Source organism: Haliotis rubra, unplaced genomic scaffold, assembly GCF_003918875.1.
Source record: "Haliotis rubra isolate DU_JTF1 unplaced genomic scaffold, ASM391887v1 Scf1364, whole genome shotgun sequence".
NCBI lineage: Eukaryota > Metazoa > Mollusca > Gastropoda > Lepetellida > Haliotidae > Haliotis > Haliotis rubra.
The window spans coordinates 163,453-184,964 of NW_025765297.1; the positions used below are offsets into that span (position 1 = coordinate 163,453).

General features: G+C 39.1%; 1 protein-coding gene across 5 annotated transcripts in view; it reads right to left on the reverse strand.

Annotated features, from left to right (window-relative positions):
* LOC124268142 overlaps positions 1-18,495 on the reverse strand; it is a 56,924-nt gene extending 38,429 nt beyond the window's left edge. Inside the window, exons 1-6 of one of the 5 annotated variants that reach the window (XM_046703163.1) lie at positions 18,377-18,495; positions 17,119-17,184; positions 16,053-16,163; positions 8,549-8,623; positions 7,951-8,092; positions 6,744-6,852 (exon numbers count right to left, since the gene is read on the reverse strand). In XM_046703163.1, coding sequence (XP_046559119.1) covers positions 6,770-6,852; positions 7,951-8,092; positions 8,549-8,623; positions 16,053-16,163; positions 17,119-17,184; positions 18,377-18,388 — 489 coding nt within the window. In that variant the 5' untranslated portion in view covers positions 18,389-18,495 and the 3' untranslated portion in view covers positions 6,744-6,769. Of the gene's footprint in view, positions 1-6,743; positions 6,853-7,950; positions 8,093-8,548; positions 8,624-13,132; positions 13,443-14,770; positions 14,913-15,120; positions 15,196-16,052; positions 16,164-17,118; positions 17,185-18,376 lie in introns of those variants that run through there. The other 4 variants (XM_046703162.1, XM_046703159.1, XM_046703160.1 and 1 more) reach the window with 4 other exon arrangements.
* Positions 18,496-21,512: the final 3,017 nt, after the last annotated feature.

Sequence of the window (21,512 nt, forward strand, 5' to 3'; positions counted from 1 at the left end):
TGGTATCTAAGTGTCCTTATCATAAACAAATAGCTAGTGGCACGTGGACCTTCTGATTTGTATTCGTTAGTCGATCAGTTTATGTGCATTGTTTACATATTTGACTTTCACAGACACAAAGCTCTTCATACGTACTCCATGTGAACGTATTTCACCGCAGGGCCAGTATCGTGAACTAATTGAAGTAGGTTGGAAGTACATGTACCTTGGAAAAAGGACCGTATTTGACCATACTGGACATTAGTGATTACCGTAGTAAACCATACTTTGATCGTAGATACCACGGTGTACTGCGGTCAACACAACTGTGCAGTAGAGTCAATGATGGTCTATTTGGGACAACAAGTCAGTCGATGTAGCTAATTCTGGTACCGCTATAGACCGGCACTGATTTACTCATTATCTGACACTAGCATCCTATGTGTTTATTTTGTTGTGGAGGACACTTCGAAATTTGATATATCAGTGACAAATATGATGTACCATGTAATTCGTTTGACTTTTGCTATACGTACACAGTATATAGTCAGCAATTGATAAGCCTTTGTGTGTACAACGTATGCAACCGTTGGGGCAGGATATGCTCAACTTTTCGCGAACACCAGGTCCCGATTTCTCGAAACAAACTTAAGTCTGAGTTTTGACTTAAGTTCGAGTTTTTACTCAAATTTGAGTAAATGCAGGAAAAAGCATTTCCCAAATGAACTGAAATTGGTATTAAACTCAAACTTAGTAGACAATTTGAGTCTGGTGGATAGATAACTTAAGTTGTGTTGGCTTCTTTTTATTTTTAAAATGGAGCTGAGGAAAATTGGGCTGTTTCAAATTGTCAAACTCAGTTTGAGATTTGAGTGAAAACTTAAGTTTGTTTCGAGAAATCGGGGCCTGGTGCCATCACTATTTGATAACGATTCATAAAAACATCCTCTCTCATATCTGCCACTGGATATAGTTGTACTACTGCTGTGTTAAACAAACAGTCAAACACATACTCATGATACAGTCGGAATTGTACAATCGACTCTGCTTTTGTTGGCTAACAACATACAGTCCTTATGGTCATAGACATATGTACCTCTCTTTCGGCGGTACATACTACATAGTCATTACTAATCGATTTGGCGTCATATTCAAGGTGCCATCATTGTTTCAACAGGTATTGGAAAGTTTGTCCTGATAATTGGCATTTGTATTTTGACTAAGATGTTCTCCCCTGCCTCGAAAGCCTTGACATTATCATTTACCATGTCACTTCATCGCCAGAGAATTACAAGTCTCGGTTAACTGGTGAAACCGACACTAGAAAAAAGCCAAGAAGTGATAAAAGGTATATGGACAGGACACGTGTATGACATCAGGTGTTTGTGAAAAGGGTAAGTATCTCATGTATTAATTTACAATAACGAACAGCGAAGAAACTCTAATAAGCATGACCAAAGTATACTGTCGCCTCGTCCAGCACATATTTGTTGTTGGAGACAATGTTTAACGAGAAACCCGCACGGGATAAGGCAGGTGTTATCTAAATTTTCGGCAGCACTTGTGAGCAGTTATTCTTTATAGTTGAACAAGCTGCGAATAGCTGCAACATAAGTAATAACGTGGTTATAGTGGAATGGGGATAAACGTACTGTGTTGGAAAATCAGAGGTATATAACGAAATTATGATAGCTGTAATTTATTATTTAAAACCGAACACTTTGAAACATATAGTATGACCAGAAATTATTGAGAATTTTAGGAATATGTTTAATAGGATTTCTAGTATAAACAACCTTGACCAGCTATCAAGTGCTTGGTTTCATTCAAGAGAGACAACTCAGTTAATCCTTTTTCATTAGTTTGTGAAGAGTTATCCCCCTTTGTTTACTTGCTAGCAGACGACATTTTTAGTGATCCTCAGTATGGATGATTTAGAGAAGCGGAAGTTGATTTGAGAGTATTATAACAAGGACATCAGATCAGCTAAAGTGATTTCAAGTAGAACAGGCATCCCTTTGTCCACTGTTTATCGTGTTTTGAAAAATATCGCAAATGGATATGGCATTGAGCACAAGGGAGGCGCAGGTAGGCCCAAAAAATTGACTGTCGGTGACAGGAGTTTAGAAAACTTAAGGCTGGATATGATTGATAAAGGAACTGCGGCTGTCTGTAAGGAGACAATTGGAACTGAGCTGCATGCAATGGGTTGGCAGAAAAGTCGAGGAATTCCATCGCCGATCATGAAACCTGAACAAAAGGAGCAAAGGTTGAAGTGGTGTTTACAGCATAGAAATTTAACTGGGACGATGTGATTTTCTCAGATGAAAGTTCTGTGTGGCTGTTTCCTAATAGACTGAAATTCTGGACCAAACAAACTGAAAAACCTTTGTATCAGCGCCCAAAGTACAGTCCGAAATTTAACGTGTGGGGTGGCATATCTGTGTTAGGGGCAACGCCCCTCTGTGTATTGGAAGGGAATATGAACAGTGAGCGGTACACAGATATTCTAGAGGGACATTTACCTCCATCTGCTCACGTGTTCTATGGACATTTTTGGATTTTCCATCAGGACAACGACCAAAACATCGTTCAAAGCATTTACAGGCCTAGTTTCGGACCCAAAATATGACATTGTTAGATTGGCCAAGCTATAGCCCTGACCTAAATCCAATAGAAAATGTTTGGGGACTTATGAAGAAAAGTGTCAATAAGAAAAATCTGACAAATTTTGCTGAAGTGAAAAAAGTGGTGGCTTCGATATTGGGACAGCATGGACCATGACTTTCTATTTTCTTTGATCAGTTGTATGCCCCGTCGCATTGAAGCCTGCATTGCTGCCCATGGTGACTTGACAAAATACTAACTGTTCACCTGTCTTTGAATCTGGAGTTATGTTCTACTAATAGTCTAATTTAATACGTGAGTAATGAGCGAATAAAAAAATAAATTACAATCTTAAATTCTCAATAATTTCTGGTTGTACTGTATAATCAGACAGTAAAATGATACATTATTTTCCATCCGTCTTATTACAAGTAGGTCCGAATATATTTTCAGGAATGGTTACAATCTTCTTTTGTGTTAAGATGGCTGACTGTTTGCGAGCACATGCTGTAATTTGTATTAAGTACCATTGGAACCGGAATAGATTATCGTTCTTGCTTGAAGTAGTTTTGATGTTCATGCGGCAATATGAAATCCTTCCAAAGGGGCACGTGTCGGTATCCGGCATGGTCTTGAATTGGTCGCGAATACACATGCCCTGTGTAGCAAGTGAAGTCCATGCACTTGATCATTCGTGACCAACACGAGTGCTGACGAATAACACATGTTTATTCTCTTGAAACAGAGTTACCTCCCCTAGACCAGTATGCACCAGCACAACACATCTACCAAAGTCCCCTGTATCCTCAAAGCCTTTTTCAAGAGCCAAACACACAGCAGTACACAGTAACTTTTATCTCAGTTCTAGAACATGGTCATTATGTGTTTGATTGTCTGGTTTGTTAACTGTCGACGTGAGGTGTTGTTTTCTAATATTATCTAATATTACTCAAGTAAAATTGGCCGGCGAGTGTGCACCTTAGTTCATTTTATTGTTTCATTTTTTGTACTTTTTACCCTGGACAGTGGATGACACATTAATTAAATAGCATGCTTCTTCTTTAGAATAACATGCTTCTGCTTCATGTTAATGGGCCTATGGCCTTCATGCAATAAACGTTTGATTTTATTTGAAATTTGAGATTCAAATACAGCAGGATGCTAAGAGCAAGTTGACTTTGTACCCTACAACATTCCAAAATGTTTTTATTTTGTTTTTAGAATATATTCTTGTTGTTGGGGCAGCTATGTGTTGTTTTGGGGTCCCATACCTTAACCTATCTGGAATGTCAAAATCATCAAAAGTACTGTCGGAAATAGAAAAAAACTGTTTTAAGGCTGTTACTCTGTATCCCTAAAATTCACACAATTGCAAATAGCATATGTCGAAATAACCCACTTTGGCCTAACTGGGCGTTCAGTGGGATGCGTAATACGATATCCAGAAAAGCATGTTTACTCGTAAATTCGGGCAAAACTGGAATAGGTGCTGAAAACAATAGATCAGACTATAGATGGCAATTAGGTGGCTCAGCCAGGTATGACGACGGACCGTCGACTAACCTGGCATGAAATGCACGTGCTGCCTACAGGAACAAGGGGTCATCGCAAAGATATTTTGTGCTTTTCATGTGTGTTGACTATGTCTCATCTATTGATTAACATCTTACGTGTCCTTCTTTCATATAGTTTCATATAGTTTATGTTGAGATATGTAAAAGAGTATGATACCCGAAAACCATAGAAAAGCATCGTAGTATATAGTTGGCATGACCACCCGAAGATCGACAGGACTGGATATTATTTGTAAATTGTTATGACATGCCGTGTACCTCTCCAGTATAATTGCCCTAAAGGACTGTCTTATCTTAGCTGATATCTCTATCCCCAAGCTTTTGAGACGGCCCATCCTATCTGTTTCATTTTATAGTGACAGTGAGACTGCATGGTAGCTACATCCTTAATAGTTTCGGCATAAAAGTTATTATTTTTTACCTCAGCTATCGTTTATAATGAATCTACGTCTAATTTCAAATTAGTGTCCTTTAAAAAGTGTCCTTTGTACGTAATACAATATCGTCGCACACTAATTTGCATAAAGCCATGGTCAGTTCCAAATAAGTCTCATTTCTGCACTAATTTCCCCTCAGTAAAGTCCTTTTTCTCCGTTTCCTATCTCTCTACCACCGAGACTGTAGTTAAGCCGAACTTAGTTTAACAGATATTTCACACTTTCACATATCAACTACATAAACTGTAGAGATAAATGAGAAAATACAGGGTTTTTTTTCTATTTCCGACAGTACTATAGCGTGCCAAGCTCCATGCATGTTCACAAAACTCGCAATTTCCACAAAACATCTGCACAACAAAATGTGTGATGGGCTATGAATGAATCGCACGTACAATATCTCATTATGCCACAACGAACAGAATTCGGCCACACTTTACGTCACCTCTCATATTCAAGAAGAGAAATGGAACGTATGTGGCAAGCCCATTCGCCCGGAATCTATTAGAAAGGGGTTATTAATGCAACAATTACAAAATGTGATACGGTTATTGTATTGATATGAGTAAACGAGAACAAACCAGCATATAGAATAGAATAGAATAATACTTTATTGCCTTTTCAAGAATTTGTGTTACATCAGCAGAGCTACTGACACATTGGAGAGATACCAAACATATTTACATAAATTCTTTGACTTAGGTATCTTCACATTTGTTTAAGAGAGATTTGGTGACAAAGACAGATCAAGAATATTTTTTGCAATGTTGATGATAAAGTCACTTACAATAGCAAACATTTGAGTGCTGAAACGCAGATCCCTTGTAAAACTCGCAAAACCTATCACTGCATGTGCACTTGGAAGTCAGAGCAGAGATGCGGGTACTGGCAGAGTCTCCAGCTAAATAGAACATACTCATTAAGTTGTATGCCTTTCACTGGAATTGATGCCTTATCAAGCGATCAAGCTGTCTTTGAGAGATCTATTTTCTCCCAAATAGCTGCTGAAGATGATTCAGGTTCTGTGGTTGAACACATAAACACGCCTCCCCAAAACTCCCAAACATGCTCATTTGTATGAAGATCGGGAATTGTGGAGGGAAAGCCGTGCGGGCGTGATTGTTGGCGTGGCGAAAATCAATATCATCTCATATTGTTCACCCCTGTTCCGCCACGCACACCCACCCTACCATCATTCAAGGTCTGTATCTCGATTCATTTGTAAATAGGACGTTGCGTCAACGAATGACTCTCAAGTTGCGATGCTGATTTGCCCAAACCCATCGTTGTACCGTCAGTGGGATGTTCTGCAGTGGCCTACGGGATTTCATCCATGTTCATGGAGCCTGCTCCGAGTTGCTCGTGTGGAAATTCTGTTTCCTGCTACCCTTTGAAAGTCATTCTGGAGAAGGGTTTCTGTGGAGAAAGAGAGGATGCTGTAGTCCAATGTGGATATTACTTCTATTCTTTTTTATAAGGGAGGACTTCGCTGCCGGCTTTAAGAGCAAACCACCAGGGACAATCACCGTTGGTATATGGCAATAATGTTGTAAATTGTAGCACGAGAGTGCTGAAGATTTACAGCATATTCAGTACCATGCTAGATATGCTTCACAAAAACCAAAACAACGCAACATGCAAATACATGTATGGACATCTTATTTGCACAAGTGTTTAATTATTGTTTTCTGATGAAAGATTGGACTTTGGACAACAAAGTTAAAACTACGGAGTCTGAAGCAGTTGCAACCGCCTACGTGGTGTAGTGGGAGAGCGGAAGGCTGCGGGTTCGATCCCCGACCGCGTCATACCAAAAGACGTTAAAATATGGTACTTGTTGGTCCCTGCCTGGCGCTCGGCATTAATGGGTACAACAAGGACTGGTCGGCTCGGACTCAATATAATGTGTCCGAGTTGGGTATTCATGCTTCACTGCCTAGCATTTTTCATGCTCAGTACTGTTTATTTTTGTTTCATGTCATTTTTTGACTACAAAACTATTCACCTACTCAATTTTGGTACTGCTTAGATGCAACGTTAATACGAATAGTTAAATACAACAGATGACAAAATAATCTATGCAAGAGAAAGTTTGTTTGATGCAAAGACTTTGGATTTGGTCCAGCATATCATTGATGTGATCAATTAACAGTAAAGCCAATGTTTCCAATATCAATAGCTATATAATCTACCCCATACACGTATGTATTTGAAATAGCAACGGTAAAGATACCGACACCCTCTCTTCTTTCGGCCTGCAAAGAGAAATATATGAATATTAATATTAATGCAGCAAAGGGAGAAATGTCAACGATATTATTTCCCACGAAGCATCGATTAATACATGCAATACATATATCAACTTTGCCCTATGTTTTTATGTAGAAATCAGAACAACTTTCAGAATGATATGATCTCCGTATGTTACAACATGGCAGGGCCCCCGCAGCACATAAGAAATTTACATGGCATTTGTAACCGAGTTTTGAATATAATCATTTTAATCGTATTTACTGCTCTTCGTCAGTTTGTGATCCATATTAATGCTTTCACCCCTGCAATTCTGTTAACAACTGGTGATTTGGAGTGTCGATACAGCGCTAGTGATAAGCACAATCTCATGGGGTGAGCGTTGTAAATTTGTACCAGTGCTATTCTTCCATAGCCATAGCCATAAATGATGTGCAAGCCGCATTTAGTATCATAGGACTATGGAGGACACCAATCATGGGCCTACCGCGTTAACTTAACGTAACCCATAACGTCAGTTTATGAACGAGGTCCATTGGTTTCCTTTTTGTATGTACATGTATGAGATTTGTTTGTTTGGGTGTTTTTAACGCCGAAGCACTATCCCCTGTGTCTTAAGGTGTCTATATATCTACCAGTTTTTAATCGTATTATATATTTCAATTAAATATTTTTCTAGATTCGTCTACAATTGCTAACATCTGAAGGGATGGTATAAATTCAGCTAGGGTCCATGCAGGAAGTAAATATACTGTAAGACCCCTTGGCCCCTAGTATGGTGATCTAACTTCACTTGTTGGCAATATAAAGCCTGTGTTTATATAATATTGTATTGTCATCTAGTTTAAAAAAATAGATTTTAGAATTATTAGTTTTAAATTAAAATCTGTCATAATCTAGTTGTTTTCACTGTCGTTGACAGTATATAAATTTACCTTTATGTATTATGAATCCATATCTTGTTTATAGTCACGAAATGGCTGAAATGCTGTCGATGTGACTTAAAAATCTTAACTCACTCCTGTCAAATGGCGGCTGTTTGTAAATAACCGGGTCTGGACGAGACAATACGGTGATTGATATTACGAGCACGATCCAGGTACCTGTGGTGGTTGCATCTGTTTCAGGCACCAGCTCATAGACAACACGTCCTGCACATTGTGGGACCAGAGCGACGATGGCAGCAGATGTTTCAGCGTTGGCCTCTTGTCTGACATCGGTCTCTGACGCTTGCACGAAGTCAATCTGTTGACGGAATGATTGATAAATAAAGGCTCACCAATTCCGCCATCTTAAATATCATGACTAAACGAAAAGAAAGTGCGATTCCTACATTCATAAAGAGTGAATTTATTTTTACGCCGCATATTCCAGCTATATGGCGACTCGTGCAAATAATCCACAATCAATGTACAATCCCAACATTCATAAATACATGTACGTGTTTATGAACCAGTTTTCAATATACTATTCCTGACATTCATAAATATGTGTTTATGAACCAGTTTTCCATATACTATTCCCGACATTCATTAATACGTATTAATGAACTAGTTTTCAATATACTATTCCCGACATTCATGAACAAGTGTTTATGAACCACTATCAAATAGGCGTTAAATGGTGAAATAAAGGAAATAACACAGAGAGAATAACTGAGAAAGTGTGATTATATATAATTTATATATTTTGTGTACTGACTTCATCTGGTAAGGGGACCGAACGGTGAAGATAGCATGCCGATGTCTCGTTTGCAAATTGGAGAACCGAAAGGGTCTGTGAAGAAAACGTTTTTTGTTCAAAGATTTCTGTTGATGATTCCGTATTGGGGAACCAGGGGGGAGCGACCCCGGGTGTTTGCTGTTTCATTCCTAAAAATACAATAAACTTCCGTACTTGAGTTGAGTTGAGTTTCACGTCGCATCAGCACTATTTCAGCCATATAGCGAGTGAGTGAGTTTAGTGTTACGCCGCACACAACTATATGGCGGCGGTCTGTAAATAATCGACTGTGACCAGACAGTCCAGTGATCGACAGATTGAGCATCGATCTGCTCAATTGGGAACCGATGACATGTGTCAACCATGTCAGAGAGCCTGACCTCCCGTTCCCTTTTAGTCGTCTCTTACGACAGGCATGGGTTACTGAGGCCAATATTCTAACCCGGACCTTCACGGGTACAGCCATGTAGCGACGAGAATGCATGAGAGTATCTGTGATTAGAAGGAATGATCCTGTTATTGATATAAGCTTCTGTGGGCGTGGCTTTATATTTTACATTCACTGAGAAATAAAAGAAATAACAAGTGACAAATTCAGCTTATCAGCGACACTGTTATTACTACTTGGCAGCAACCTGTACGTGGGTGGTATCTGGTTAAGAATTTCGATCTTCACTTTGAATATTATATATTCGTTACATAATTTTCTACTCACATTTTGGACCACGTGAATACCAAAACAGCCATTGATGCTTATTGCAACAAGAGTCAAGATTGCAACCTAAAAAAAATAAACAAAAGGTAAATTATTGTATTCGGAATACTGACTCGCCAAGAATGAAATACGAACAATAATGATTATTGATGCAACGACAATTTAAACGTCAATCCCATTGCGGTATGTAAAGTATCTACAACAAAGCTGATTCTGAAATAGCCAATTTCGGAGTGACAAACCTTGACCTGTTCGACAAAGGTATAGTTTGACTTCGAGAGATTTTATTTCGCATAGTGGCCTCATGGCCCAGAGTACAAAAATACATAAATGTTTGTTTGTGTGCATACAGTACATATACATAAATATAGGTAAAGCTATAAATTACTGTTATTACTTAATCCCTGTATATATATGGGATCTGTCCCAAAGATCGCTCTTACAGCATAATATAGATGTTGGTCCGTAAACCAGCTAAGAAATGCCTATTAAATGATCAGAGACAAAATTTAACTGAAAAAGACAAAAGAAGCTAAGAAACACCGACGCCTCTGTATAAGCATGGATAAAGCGTCTGCGAGGAGTGAGTGAGTTTAGATAAGAAGCAAAGTGTGAATTTCTGGGAATGGGTGGTTACTGCCATAATTCTGGTCAAAATGTTTCACTTGGGGCAGCCTTCCCACAACTCTGCTTGGCTAAAGACTGAAATTTGTTTGGGACATTAATTGTAGACTGCTTTGAGAAAAATGATCCCATACTCGTGAATTATCCTGTTCTTCAAGCACCATATTTTGAGAAACCTTTCAAGTGGAAATAGATGCTGGTGGCATTGGTCCTGGAGCTGACATGTTGTACTGATGCATTATGAGAAATTATAGAAATATTATCCCACCATTGATGAAGAAAATCTTGCTTTGGTGTTAGCTCTGCAGCAATCTGAAGCTTTCAGCTGTTGGAATGGTGGTTTGTATTTTATCAACCGTTTTCAACCGTTATTTTATCAACCGTTTAGAAATTAGCGTTTTTCTTTTTAAGTTATGGAGTTGGTTTCTGTTAAACAGGAATGAAGGTAATTCTCATCTCTGAAGGTTTAAGTTATACAAATCCACTTAATGGACACTGAAATAACGGGATTTATTTAACAGAACGTTTCTAATTTCCATTAATGGCAGCACCAAGCATGAACTAACTTCCGTGGCACCTACCAAAAGGTAGGATACACTGTATAAGAAACACAGTTCGCTCTTACACAGTGTGTGTGTGTACGTGCGTGCGTGTGTGCGTGTGTGTGTAGCCTAATGATTCTATTAACGTTCGCTCGTCAAGTTTAAGGCCCGGGTCTGTCGAGCTCTGTTTGTTTTAAGGGAAGGTAATCGAAAGCGGCCTCCAGATGGAAGTAGTTGAAAATGTTGAGATAAAATATGGGTACTATCAAATCTAATTTTAGTTGCCTTTTTAACAATCTGACGCTCATAAATAAAGGGGATATACTCGAAAGACACTCCAGTAAGTTTGTTGGCAGTATTAACAATTTTGAAAAGTTTGTTGGTTTTTTTTGCAGACAGATCTCAAACCAACATAAAAAATTGTAGGTCAGCACACTTTGTATAATGGTTTGATAAAAAACGGTCATAATGGTTTTGTCAATAGAAAAGTTCCATAAGCGGCGAAGAAAATAAAGTCGCTGTTGGCATTTTTTGTAAATGTGATCGATGTGTTTTGAAAACGAAAGTTTTGATTCTAAAATAACACCGAGATATTTGCAACGGTCCTCCCTTTCAATTTCTGCATTATCAATTATAAGAGGATGTAGAGGTTCCTTATTTCTCCGAAAATAAACCACCACTGACATGGGTACAATGTGTGAAGCCCATTTCTGGTGTTCCCCACAGTGATATTGCTGGGATATTGCTAAAACCATACTCACTCATAGAACACTTCAGGAGCGCCTTGACATGTGGATGACATTGATAAAGATGATGTACAATACAATTCCACATTTTGACTGGTATCATTCGTTTCCGGGATTTTATAGGGTGAAAAATCGGCTTTTGCGTGGGTTTGTTACGGGTGCTATCGGTGGGTCAGGTGTCTTTTTGCGAACACGGATTCATATACACGTGCTTGTGTAATAGTCGGGCTGGATTACAATGGATTTTAAAGTAAAGCTTTCTTATGATTAGAAAAACTAATTTTGTTTTTGTAATGTTTATGAGATTATCGGTTTTCAGAAGAATAACTATTTTGTACACCTTAATGAGAATTTTCAGTTTCGTTTTCACATCATTGCGATTACGAGCTGTGTCCCCTTAAAAGGAGATCCGAGTGAAGGAAACAACAAATGTATGTGTCACATGTTAATGTCGAACCTCCCCTCTCCCGGAAAACGAGGTTCGGTAGGGTAGCCTAGTGGTTAAAGCGTTCGCTCGTCACACTGAAGCCCCAGGTTTAATTCCCCACTGTGTGAAGCCCAATTCTGGTCCTCTTTCACCTCTTTCACCTCTTTGGACAATGTATGTCAGTAAATCTGTATGCATGTACATGGTCTAATGGGCAATGTATGTCAGCAAATCTGTATGCATGTACATGGTCTAATGGGCAATGTATGTCAGCAAATCTGTATGCATGTACATGGCCTAATGGACAATGTAAGTCAGTAAATCTGTATGGATGGACAGGGCTTGATGGGCAAAGTATGTCAGTATGTTCATCTTTCATTTTGGAATCGTGTTGACGCAATCATGATCACTGATAATGATCACAATGAATCATAATCATGATCTGCACGCATTAATCCAAGATATAAAGTATTTTCCAATCTCCACAAGTAATTAATATTTATCCATTCTAAACATAACACATGTATCTGGATTCTTTCAAATATATGGTAAACTGGCAAATTACACTATATCCATGAGTGGAGATGTGATATGTCGTAAGTTTCTTTTTTCAGTAAAACAGCCATTAAGAAGTGCACAATCAAATGTTTCGATCATCTGAGTGTTCAAGATTTAACTGATTTTACACCGATTTCGAACACCTTCCCACAAACAATAGTTAGTGTTCAGACACCGCTGATGTTGACAATTTATAGACTAATTGACATTGACGATTTTACGTAAACATGTACTTCTCATACTCGAGCTTTGAGTGAGTTAAGATGTTCGCGACTGATAAGAAATAACGTTTCCTCGGTTTCTGTTGGCAAATTACAGTAAAAACAATACTATCACATAAAGAGTAAAACTAGCTAGGATACATCTTTAAAAAGAAGAAAACTATTTTGAACAATACAAAGTAAAAATTGGCTATTAATCTATTTATAGCAGAAACTTACACGGTTTCAGCACGAGTTTGGATTTGATACTTGAACACAATTGTTTTGATTTCTTGAATTGCGTTTCTTTTGCTGGTCAGAATACAATGTTTGTAACCTCAAACTTAAAATTAATTTTGGTAGCTATTTTTGTGGGGAACTAATCCCAAAACACCAGGTGTCTACCTTCTTTAGTATGTCAGTTATTTGTGATTCCGGGTATTTTGATGGGACTGCAATACATGTATGTCCTTGTGATCAATACGACTGGAATGTCAAACAAGGACACAGGCTTCTGGTGTTATGGTTTGTGTAAACTTCCTTCTTTGGATGTTTTACATAATACTTTGAAACATCATCAACTAGACAATCTCAACCGTTTAAGGTGATGTTGTCTTTCGTATGTATATTTGCACCACGTTCTCATTCAGAAATGTGGATGATGTCGAGTTACCAGAAGAAGAACCTCGAGTTAACGAGCGCTAATTGTACCATAAATAAAAACAGTACACACAAACGGAAACACAACTCATTTTTCATGGTAATTGTTCTTTATTTTTGTTTCAAGTCAGCTTTGACAAATACAAAACTTTCCAACTATTTCATTTTGGTCCTACCGAGAGCATCCTTAATACGAATAGCTAAATACAACAGATGACAAAATAATCTATGAGCAAGAGGAAGGTTTCTTTAATGCAAAGACTTTGGATTTAGCCCAGCAAATTTGATCAATTAGCAGTAAAGGCGATATCTGCAATACCAATAGATATACCATCTGCCCCATCTACGTATGTATCTGTAATAGCAACGGTAAATATACCGACACCATCTCTTCTTTCGACCTGCAATGAGGAATATATATGAATATTAATATCAATGCAGCAAGGGAAGAAATTACAACGATATCATTTCCCGTGGATTAATGCATGCAATACATATATCAACTTTTCTGTGGAAATGAGAACAACTTTCAGAATGATATGATCTTCGAAAATTATAACATGGCCGGACCCCCGCAGCACGTAAGAAATTTAAATGACATTTGTAACCGAGTTTTGACAAAACTTTTCAATCGTATTTACTGCTCTTCGTCAGTTTGTGTTCCATATTAATGCTTTCATCCCAGCAATTCTGTTAACAACTGGTGATATGGAGTGTCGATACAGCGCTAGTGATATGCACAATCGCATAAGTGAGTGAGTGAGTTAAAATTTTAAGTCACATCGGCAGTATTTCAGCCATATTGTGACTATATCAAGTTCTATATTTATAATGATTATAGGTAAATCTTTTTTAAAAAAGCATGTCAGCGATGGACTGAAAAAACAAATATTTTATCACAGATGTAAATGTATTTATAACATTTTAACTATACAAGACGATACAATATATAAACAGGCTATAGACTGCCAACAACTGAAGGTGGATCACCATACTAAGTACTTCATGGGGTGAACGTTATAAGTATGTACCTTTCTTACATAGATGATGTGCAAGCTCCATAGATGATGTGCAAGCTGCATTTAGTATCAGATGACGATGTAAAACACCAATTATGGGCCTACCGCGTTAACGTAACCCACAACGGCAGTTTATGAACGAGGTCCATTGGTTTCCTTTTTGTATGTACATGTATGAGATTTGTTTTGTTCGGGTGTTTTTAACGCCGAAGCAATATCCATAGTGTCTTAAGGCATTTATATATCTACCAGTTTTTACTCGTATTATATATTTCAATTTAATAAGTTTCTACATTCGTCTACAATTGCTAACATCTGATGGGATGGTATAAATCCAGCTAGGGCCCATGCAGGAAGCAAATAAAAATTGTAAGTCCCCTTGGTCCCTAGTATAGAGATCTAACTTCACTTGTTGACAATCTATAGCGTGTTTTTATATGATATTGTATTGTCATCTAGTTAATAAAATAGAATTATTAGTTTTAAATTAATATCTGTCATATTCTAGTTGTTTTTACTGTCGCTGACAGTATATAAATTTACCTTTATGTATTATGAACCCATAACTTGTTTTAGTCACGAAATGGCTGAAATACTGTCGATGTGACTTAAAAATCTTAACTCACTCCTGTCAAATGGCGGCTGTCTGTAAATAACCGGGTCTGGACGAGACAATACGGTGATTGATATTACGAGCACGATCCACGTACCTGTGGTGGTTGTATCTGTTTCAGGCACCAGCTCATAGACAACACGTCCTGCACATTGTGGGACCAGAGCGACGATGGAGGCAGATGTTTCAGCGTTGGCTTCTTCTCTGACATCGGACTCTGACGCTTGCGCAAAGTCAATCTGTTGACGGAATGATTGATAAATAAGGCTCACCAATTCCGTCATGTTACGAAATCATGTCAGTCGTGTTAGTGAACCACTTTCAATATGCGATTCAGACAATCATGAAAGCGTGTTTATGAACCACTATCAAATAGGCGTTAAATCGTGAAATAAAGGAAATATCGGAGAGAAGAACTGCGAAAGTGTGAAATATATGTATACTTACTCCATCTGGTAAGGGGACCGAACGGTGAAGATAGCATGCCGATGTCTCGTTTGTAAGTTGGAGAACCGAAAGCGTCTGTGAAAAAATGTTTTGCGTTCAGACAGACAGACAGAATTTATTCAATTCTTAAGGTCTCAGTTCAAAGAGGTATGAATCGATAAAATGATGTGCAAACTTCATGATTCCGATTTAAAGAACCGGGGGCAGCGACCCCGCATATTTGCTGTTTCATTCCTCATATACAATCAACTTCCGTTAGACTTGAGTTGAGTGTCACGTTCCATCGGCATCATTTCAGCCATAGCGTGAGTGAGTGAGTTTAGTATTACGCCGCACTCAGCAATATTCCAGCTATATGGCGGCGGTCAGTAAATAAGAGTCTGGACCAGACAATCCAATGATCAACAACAGGAGCATTGATCTACACAATTGGGAACCGATGACATGTGTCAACCAAGCCAGCGAGCCTGACCACCCGATCCGGTTAGTCGCCTCTTACCACAAGCAAAGGGTTACTGAAGATCAATATTCTAACCCGGACCTTCACGGGTCAGCAATAGCGACGAGAAGTCCCATGCATGAGAATATCTGTGATTATTTGTTATTGACATAAGCTTCTGTGGGCGTGGCTTCATAATTTACATTCACTGAGAAATGAATGAAATAGCACGTGACCCATACAGCTCATCAGATTGCAAATAATTACAATGAACACAACGAAACGTAAGTATTTTGCACAAACTATTAATTATATGTGTATGTACATGAAAACGGAAGTGGGAAGAAAGGATATACATTTCAGTTTCTCCATGAATAAATAATATGTTGGTTTCAACACCACGAGTCTTTAACATTGCGTCGTTTAAGCATTGAAACATTGAGAGCAAGACTAGCAGAGTCGTGAAGTTGAATCTCAAATCATAAACTCTCACCTCGTTCGCGAAATACTGTGTGTCGATGAGTGTTCCGTTCTTGAACCTCGTTACCGTCTCGGAACCGCACGTCAGAGCTTCTACGTCATCTCCAAGGTCCACAAGGGTGCACTGTTGAAACATGCAGACGATATGTTACAGTGCGTTGAATTCGTGCCAAAGACAATCTCGGAACTAAACTATAGGAGTAAATCAAAGAGAGATAGCTATTGAAAGGTGCCCACTTGAGAGAGTGACTTTGTTACATTTATGGCTACTTTAAACAATATTCTTTGTCATCACGTCAGTGGAAGGGGGATAACAGTGTCGCTGAAACTCATGATCACGTCAGTGGAAGTGGGATAACAGTGTCGCTGAAACTCCTGATCACGTCAGTGGAAGGGGGATAACAGTGTCGCTGAAACTCCTGATCACGTCAGTGAGAGGGGGATAACAGTGTCGCTGAAACTCCTGATCACGTCAGTGGAAGGGGGATAACAGTGTCGCTGAAACTCCTGATCACGTCAGTGGAAGGGGGATAACAGTGTCACTGAAACTCGTGATCACGTCAGTGTCAAAGTCAAAGTCAAAAGAGTTTATTGTATTGAAGGCCTCCGGCCCACATACAAATATACATTTGCAAATAATATACAGAATACCATATATAATAGTGGAGAGAACAAGATGACAATCTATTGTGAAATTTCGTTCTTGCGTTTTAAACTGTTTAACAGTACATTTCTTAGTCGATCACGTCAGTGGAAAGGGGATAACAGTGTTGCTGAAACTCCTGATCACGTCAGTGAAAGGGGGATAACAGTGTTGCTGAAACTCCTGATCACGTCAGTGGAAGGGGGATAACAGTGTCGTTGAAATTCCTGATCACGGACATGGTGGTGACAAACCAGAAATCAGTGTGAATCCTGGAATCGAACCCAGAATTACTACTTTGCATCAACTTGTACGTGGGTGGTATCTGTTTAAGAATTTCGCTCTTCACTTTGCAACCAATACCTTCTTATGACAAGCAATTCCTTAGGTCCGTAACTTTGAATATTATATATTCGTTAAATAGTTTTCTACTCACATTTTGGATCACGGGAATACCAAAACAGCCATTGATGCTTATTGCAACAAGAGTCAGGATTGCAACCTGAAAAAAATAAACAAAAGGTAAATTATTGTATTCGGAATAATGACTCGCCAAGAATGAAATACGAACAATAATGATTATTGATGCAACGACAATTTAAACGTCAATCCCATTGCGGTATGTAAAGTATCTACAACAAAGCTGATTCTGAAATAGCCAATTTCGGAGTGACAAACCTGACCTGTTCGACAAAGGTATAGTTTGACTTCGAGAGAGTTTATTTCGCATAGTGGCCTCATGGCCCAGAGTACAAAACCACATAATTGTTTGTTTGTGTGCATACAGTACATATACATAAATATAGGTAAAGTATAGTATATATGGGATCTGTCCCAAAGATCGCTCTTACAGCATAATATAGATGTTGGTCCGTAAACCAGCTAAGAAATGCCTATTAAATGATCAGAGACAAAACTTAAGTGAAAAAGAAAAGAAACTCAGAAACACCGACGCCTCTATGGTATGGTATGGATAAAGCGTCTGCGAGGAGTGAGTGAGTGAGTTTAGGTTTACTCAGCAATATTCCAGCTATATGGCGGAGGTCTGTATATAATCGAGTCTGGACCAGACAATCCAGTGATCAACAGCATGAGCATCGATCTGCGCAACTGGGGAACTGATGACATGTATCAAACCAAGCCAGCGAGCCTGATCACCCGATCCCGTCAGTCGCCTCTTACGACAAGCATGGGCTACTGAAGGTTCTTCTAGGTGCGTCTGCGAGGAGGACGGACTAGCAAATTCCGATCCCCGGCAGTGTCATACAAAAATACAAATAAATATAAGAAAATATAAATATATATATATATATATATATATTTTTAAATGGGGTGAAGGGGTGGCCTAGTGGTTAAAGGGTCAGGCAGAAATCCCGAGTTCGATTCCCCACATGGGTACAATGTGTGAAGCTCATCGTGGCTCATTGTCCTCCGCCGTGATATTGCTGGAATATTTCTAAAAGCGGCGTAAAACTAAGGCTCACACACTCACACACACACACAAATAATCAGTGAAAGCCGGTTGTACTTGTTACCATTTCTATCGTTTGACAGAACTAATATAAGGACTTGTCGACTCCGAGTAAGTATAATGTGCCTGAGTGAGGTTTTCCTGTTTAAAGTTCCTTTCAGAATAATGAAGAACAGAATTGAAAGTTAAGTAGAAAACAGTGAAAAATATGAAGACTATCTACCTTGGTAATCATGATGAGGCTCTCTGGGAGAATTCTTCACAACGAAACGGCTTGGCAACTGCTTGTCGATCCAAGTTGATTTCCCCAAATGTGCGGTCCCTTTTATACACTCCAACCTAAAATCCCCTTCTACATCCTGTTCCCGAGGACAACCAATGATCTTGCTCGACCGACATCTTCCTGCTTCTTGAAGTGTATCAAGCCCCAAGTAAAAGCCATGCATACAATATGATTAAACAACTGTGTTAAACCGGTTTACACCAACCCAGACCGAATTTAGCAAGATCGTCTATACAGCCACCCTGTTTAAGTACAAGATTTTTTTGTGAAGGACAAAAAACAATACTCTTTGCATTGGATTGCATGGTCATTTGCCAATCTCTGTCTATAATTTCAGATAAACGTTTAGTTACAGAACAAAAAATTCAGTTTTCTTCTTGAATTTTCCACTATATATGAATTTGCAATTTACTTGAATGAAACATCTACAACTATTCCGATATCTTTGTAGCAGGGCGTGGAGTCATCCCGCAGATGACACCCTCACCTTGTCAGCTTGCTGACGGGGTTAACCTCTTTGGTCATGTGGACAAGGCGTTCGACTTGGGATCAGAAGGTCCGTGCTTCGAATCCCATCACGGCACTCGTAAATGTTATGCTTGCGACATTGGCGCCCAATGTGGGGCTGAGCACGTTGATATTAAATTTGACTTCTTTGATGGGCATTTTAGAATGCTTGACAACGACATTAGAATCTATGTCGAAACGTCGCCTCCACAGAATAAAAAAGTTTTTCTGAATTAAATTTGAGTAAAATATGTCTCAGTACCGTGCTATGCGGATCGGGATGTGCCTTCTGTTGACGGGGGAGAGTATGTAGCAGGGCGTGGAGTCATCCCACAGATGACATCCTTACCTTGTCAGCATGCTGACAGGGTGAACCTCTTTGGTCATGTGGACAAGGCGTCCGATTTGGGATCAGAAGGTCCGTGGTTCGAATCCCAGCACGGGACTCGGGAAATTGTATGGCCACTACATATTGTATTCACTGTCCGATTCAAATACACAAGAGAGGTTATACTGTATCTTATCCCGTTGTAGAGATACATGTGTGGTTGATATAACATCCTTTAAATCTCAAATAACCCTTTTTAAGATTTGTTGATTTAGGAAAGCCTCTCCCCGCCCACCCCCGAACCGCTTCATGAGAGGTGACCAGCTGGATCAGGGTCTGTGACTTGGGTAATAAGGGGTCACGGAATCACGACGGCGTGCGTCGTTGCTTAGATGTAGTCGGCAACGAGAGAGTTAAGACTAGGAAAATGGGTTTTTTTTGCTAATATTTTATTCAAAATTTATCAATCGCTGGGTTGACCGACCCGTTATCATTTTGTCCGTCGTCATCCAGCTGGAATAGAGTTGGATGCATCCCTGAACAAAACGTGGACTAAAACTGTGATATATTTGACATGAATCGGAAAGATGTTACAGCAAGAACTTACAGGAGCTTAACGCGGCATACGATATACGTGGAAAGTATATTGTCTACCTGGAATGACGCTAAGTTCGTAAACAACATCTAACCCTGCCCATCGCCCACCCCCCTCCATCATCATCAACATCATCATCATATCACACACACACTCACTCACTCAATGTACTCAATTCAGCAATTGACGTACAACAACCAATTTGATAGTAGATTCGGTGCAGTGTGGTAGCTTCAGGTGCTGTTATGGGGCTGTATGAGGTTCATGAAAAGCGGGAAAAGTAGAATGCTAATATTCTATCACAGTACTGTTTTGGGCTGTGCCTGGACATGAAAAGGGCACAAGTAAATAGCTAATATTCTATCACAGTACTGTTTTGGGCTGTGCCTGGACATGAAAAGGGCACAAGTAAATAGCTAACATTCTATCACAGTACTGTTTTGGGCTGTGCCTGGACATGAAAAGGGCACAAGTAAATAGCTAACATTCTATCACAGTACTGTTTTGGGCTGTGCCTGGAACATGAAAAGGGCACAAGTAAATAGCTAACATTCTATCACAGTACTGTTTTGGGCTGTGCCTGGAACATGAAAAGGGCACAAGTAAATAGCTAACATTCTATCACAGTACTGTTTTGGGCTGTGCCTGGACATGAAAAGGGCACAATTAAATATCTAATATTCTATCACAGTACTGTTTTGGGCTGTGCCTGGAACATGAAATGAGGGTCAAGTAGATTGTCAACATTCTATAACAGTTTTGTCATCAGTTGTCCCAGAAACATGAAAAGGGGATAAGTAGATCGCTAATATTCTCTGACAATACTGTCATCCGTTGTTGCAGGAACATGAAAAGGGAACATGTAGGCTACCGTCATTGTATCATAGTATTCTCTCGGGTTGTGTCGGCATAGAGAGATTTGGGAATAGCGGATTGCCAACATTGTAGCACGGCATTGTTATGTGATATGCCGTGTTTTTTTTAAATTCAGAATAGAATATTGCCAATATTTAACAGTTGTGATGGTATCGTTCAGTTTCTTAGACGAATGCGACACCTTGAGTTACCGAGATTTGTCTGTAACCAACGCTTCGATTCATGCGTGTCTGTAGCAAGAATTTCAACAAAGGTAGAATGATACGAGGCTGAATTCCCAACGCAACAGCGCGAACAACTTTATTGTTGCAACACTGACAGTTTCGTTCCCGGAGACCATATCTGTGTTTACCATGTTTGTTTATATGTCGTGTTCAGGACAGCTGGACACCTTACCCCAAGTTCGACAAAGGGGTCGTTGTACCAAGACCGGTTATATCAGTGCATGTCACAACCGGGAAGTCTGGTTTAAAGATCTGATGTAAGTTATACCCCTAGTTAGTGTAATTACATTTAAACAGAATACAAGCAAGTACTGAGTACAGGGCAGAGGACTTTAAACCAATAAACATGCCAATGTTCAATTGTTCACAACAAAGGGAATTTGTAAGTTTTTAGCCTTTGATGACGAGGCATGGAGCTTTTTTGGTTGGAATGTATCTTCCCAGAAGACTCTTTAGGCTTCTTAGAAATGTCAGTGGTGTATCATTTTACTCCTTTTATACATTATCTTCCTGGTACAACAGTTAATACTAACAAAAGATGAATCT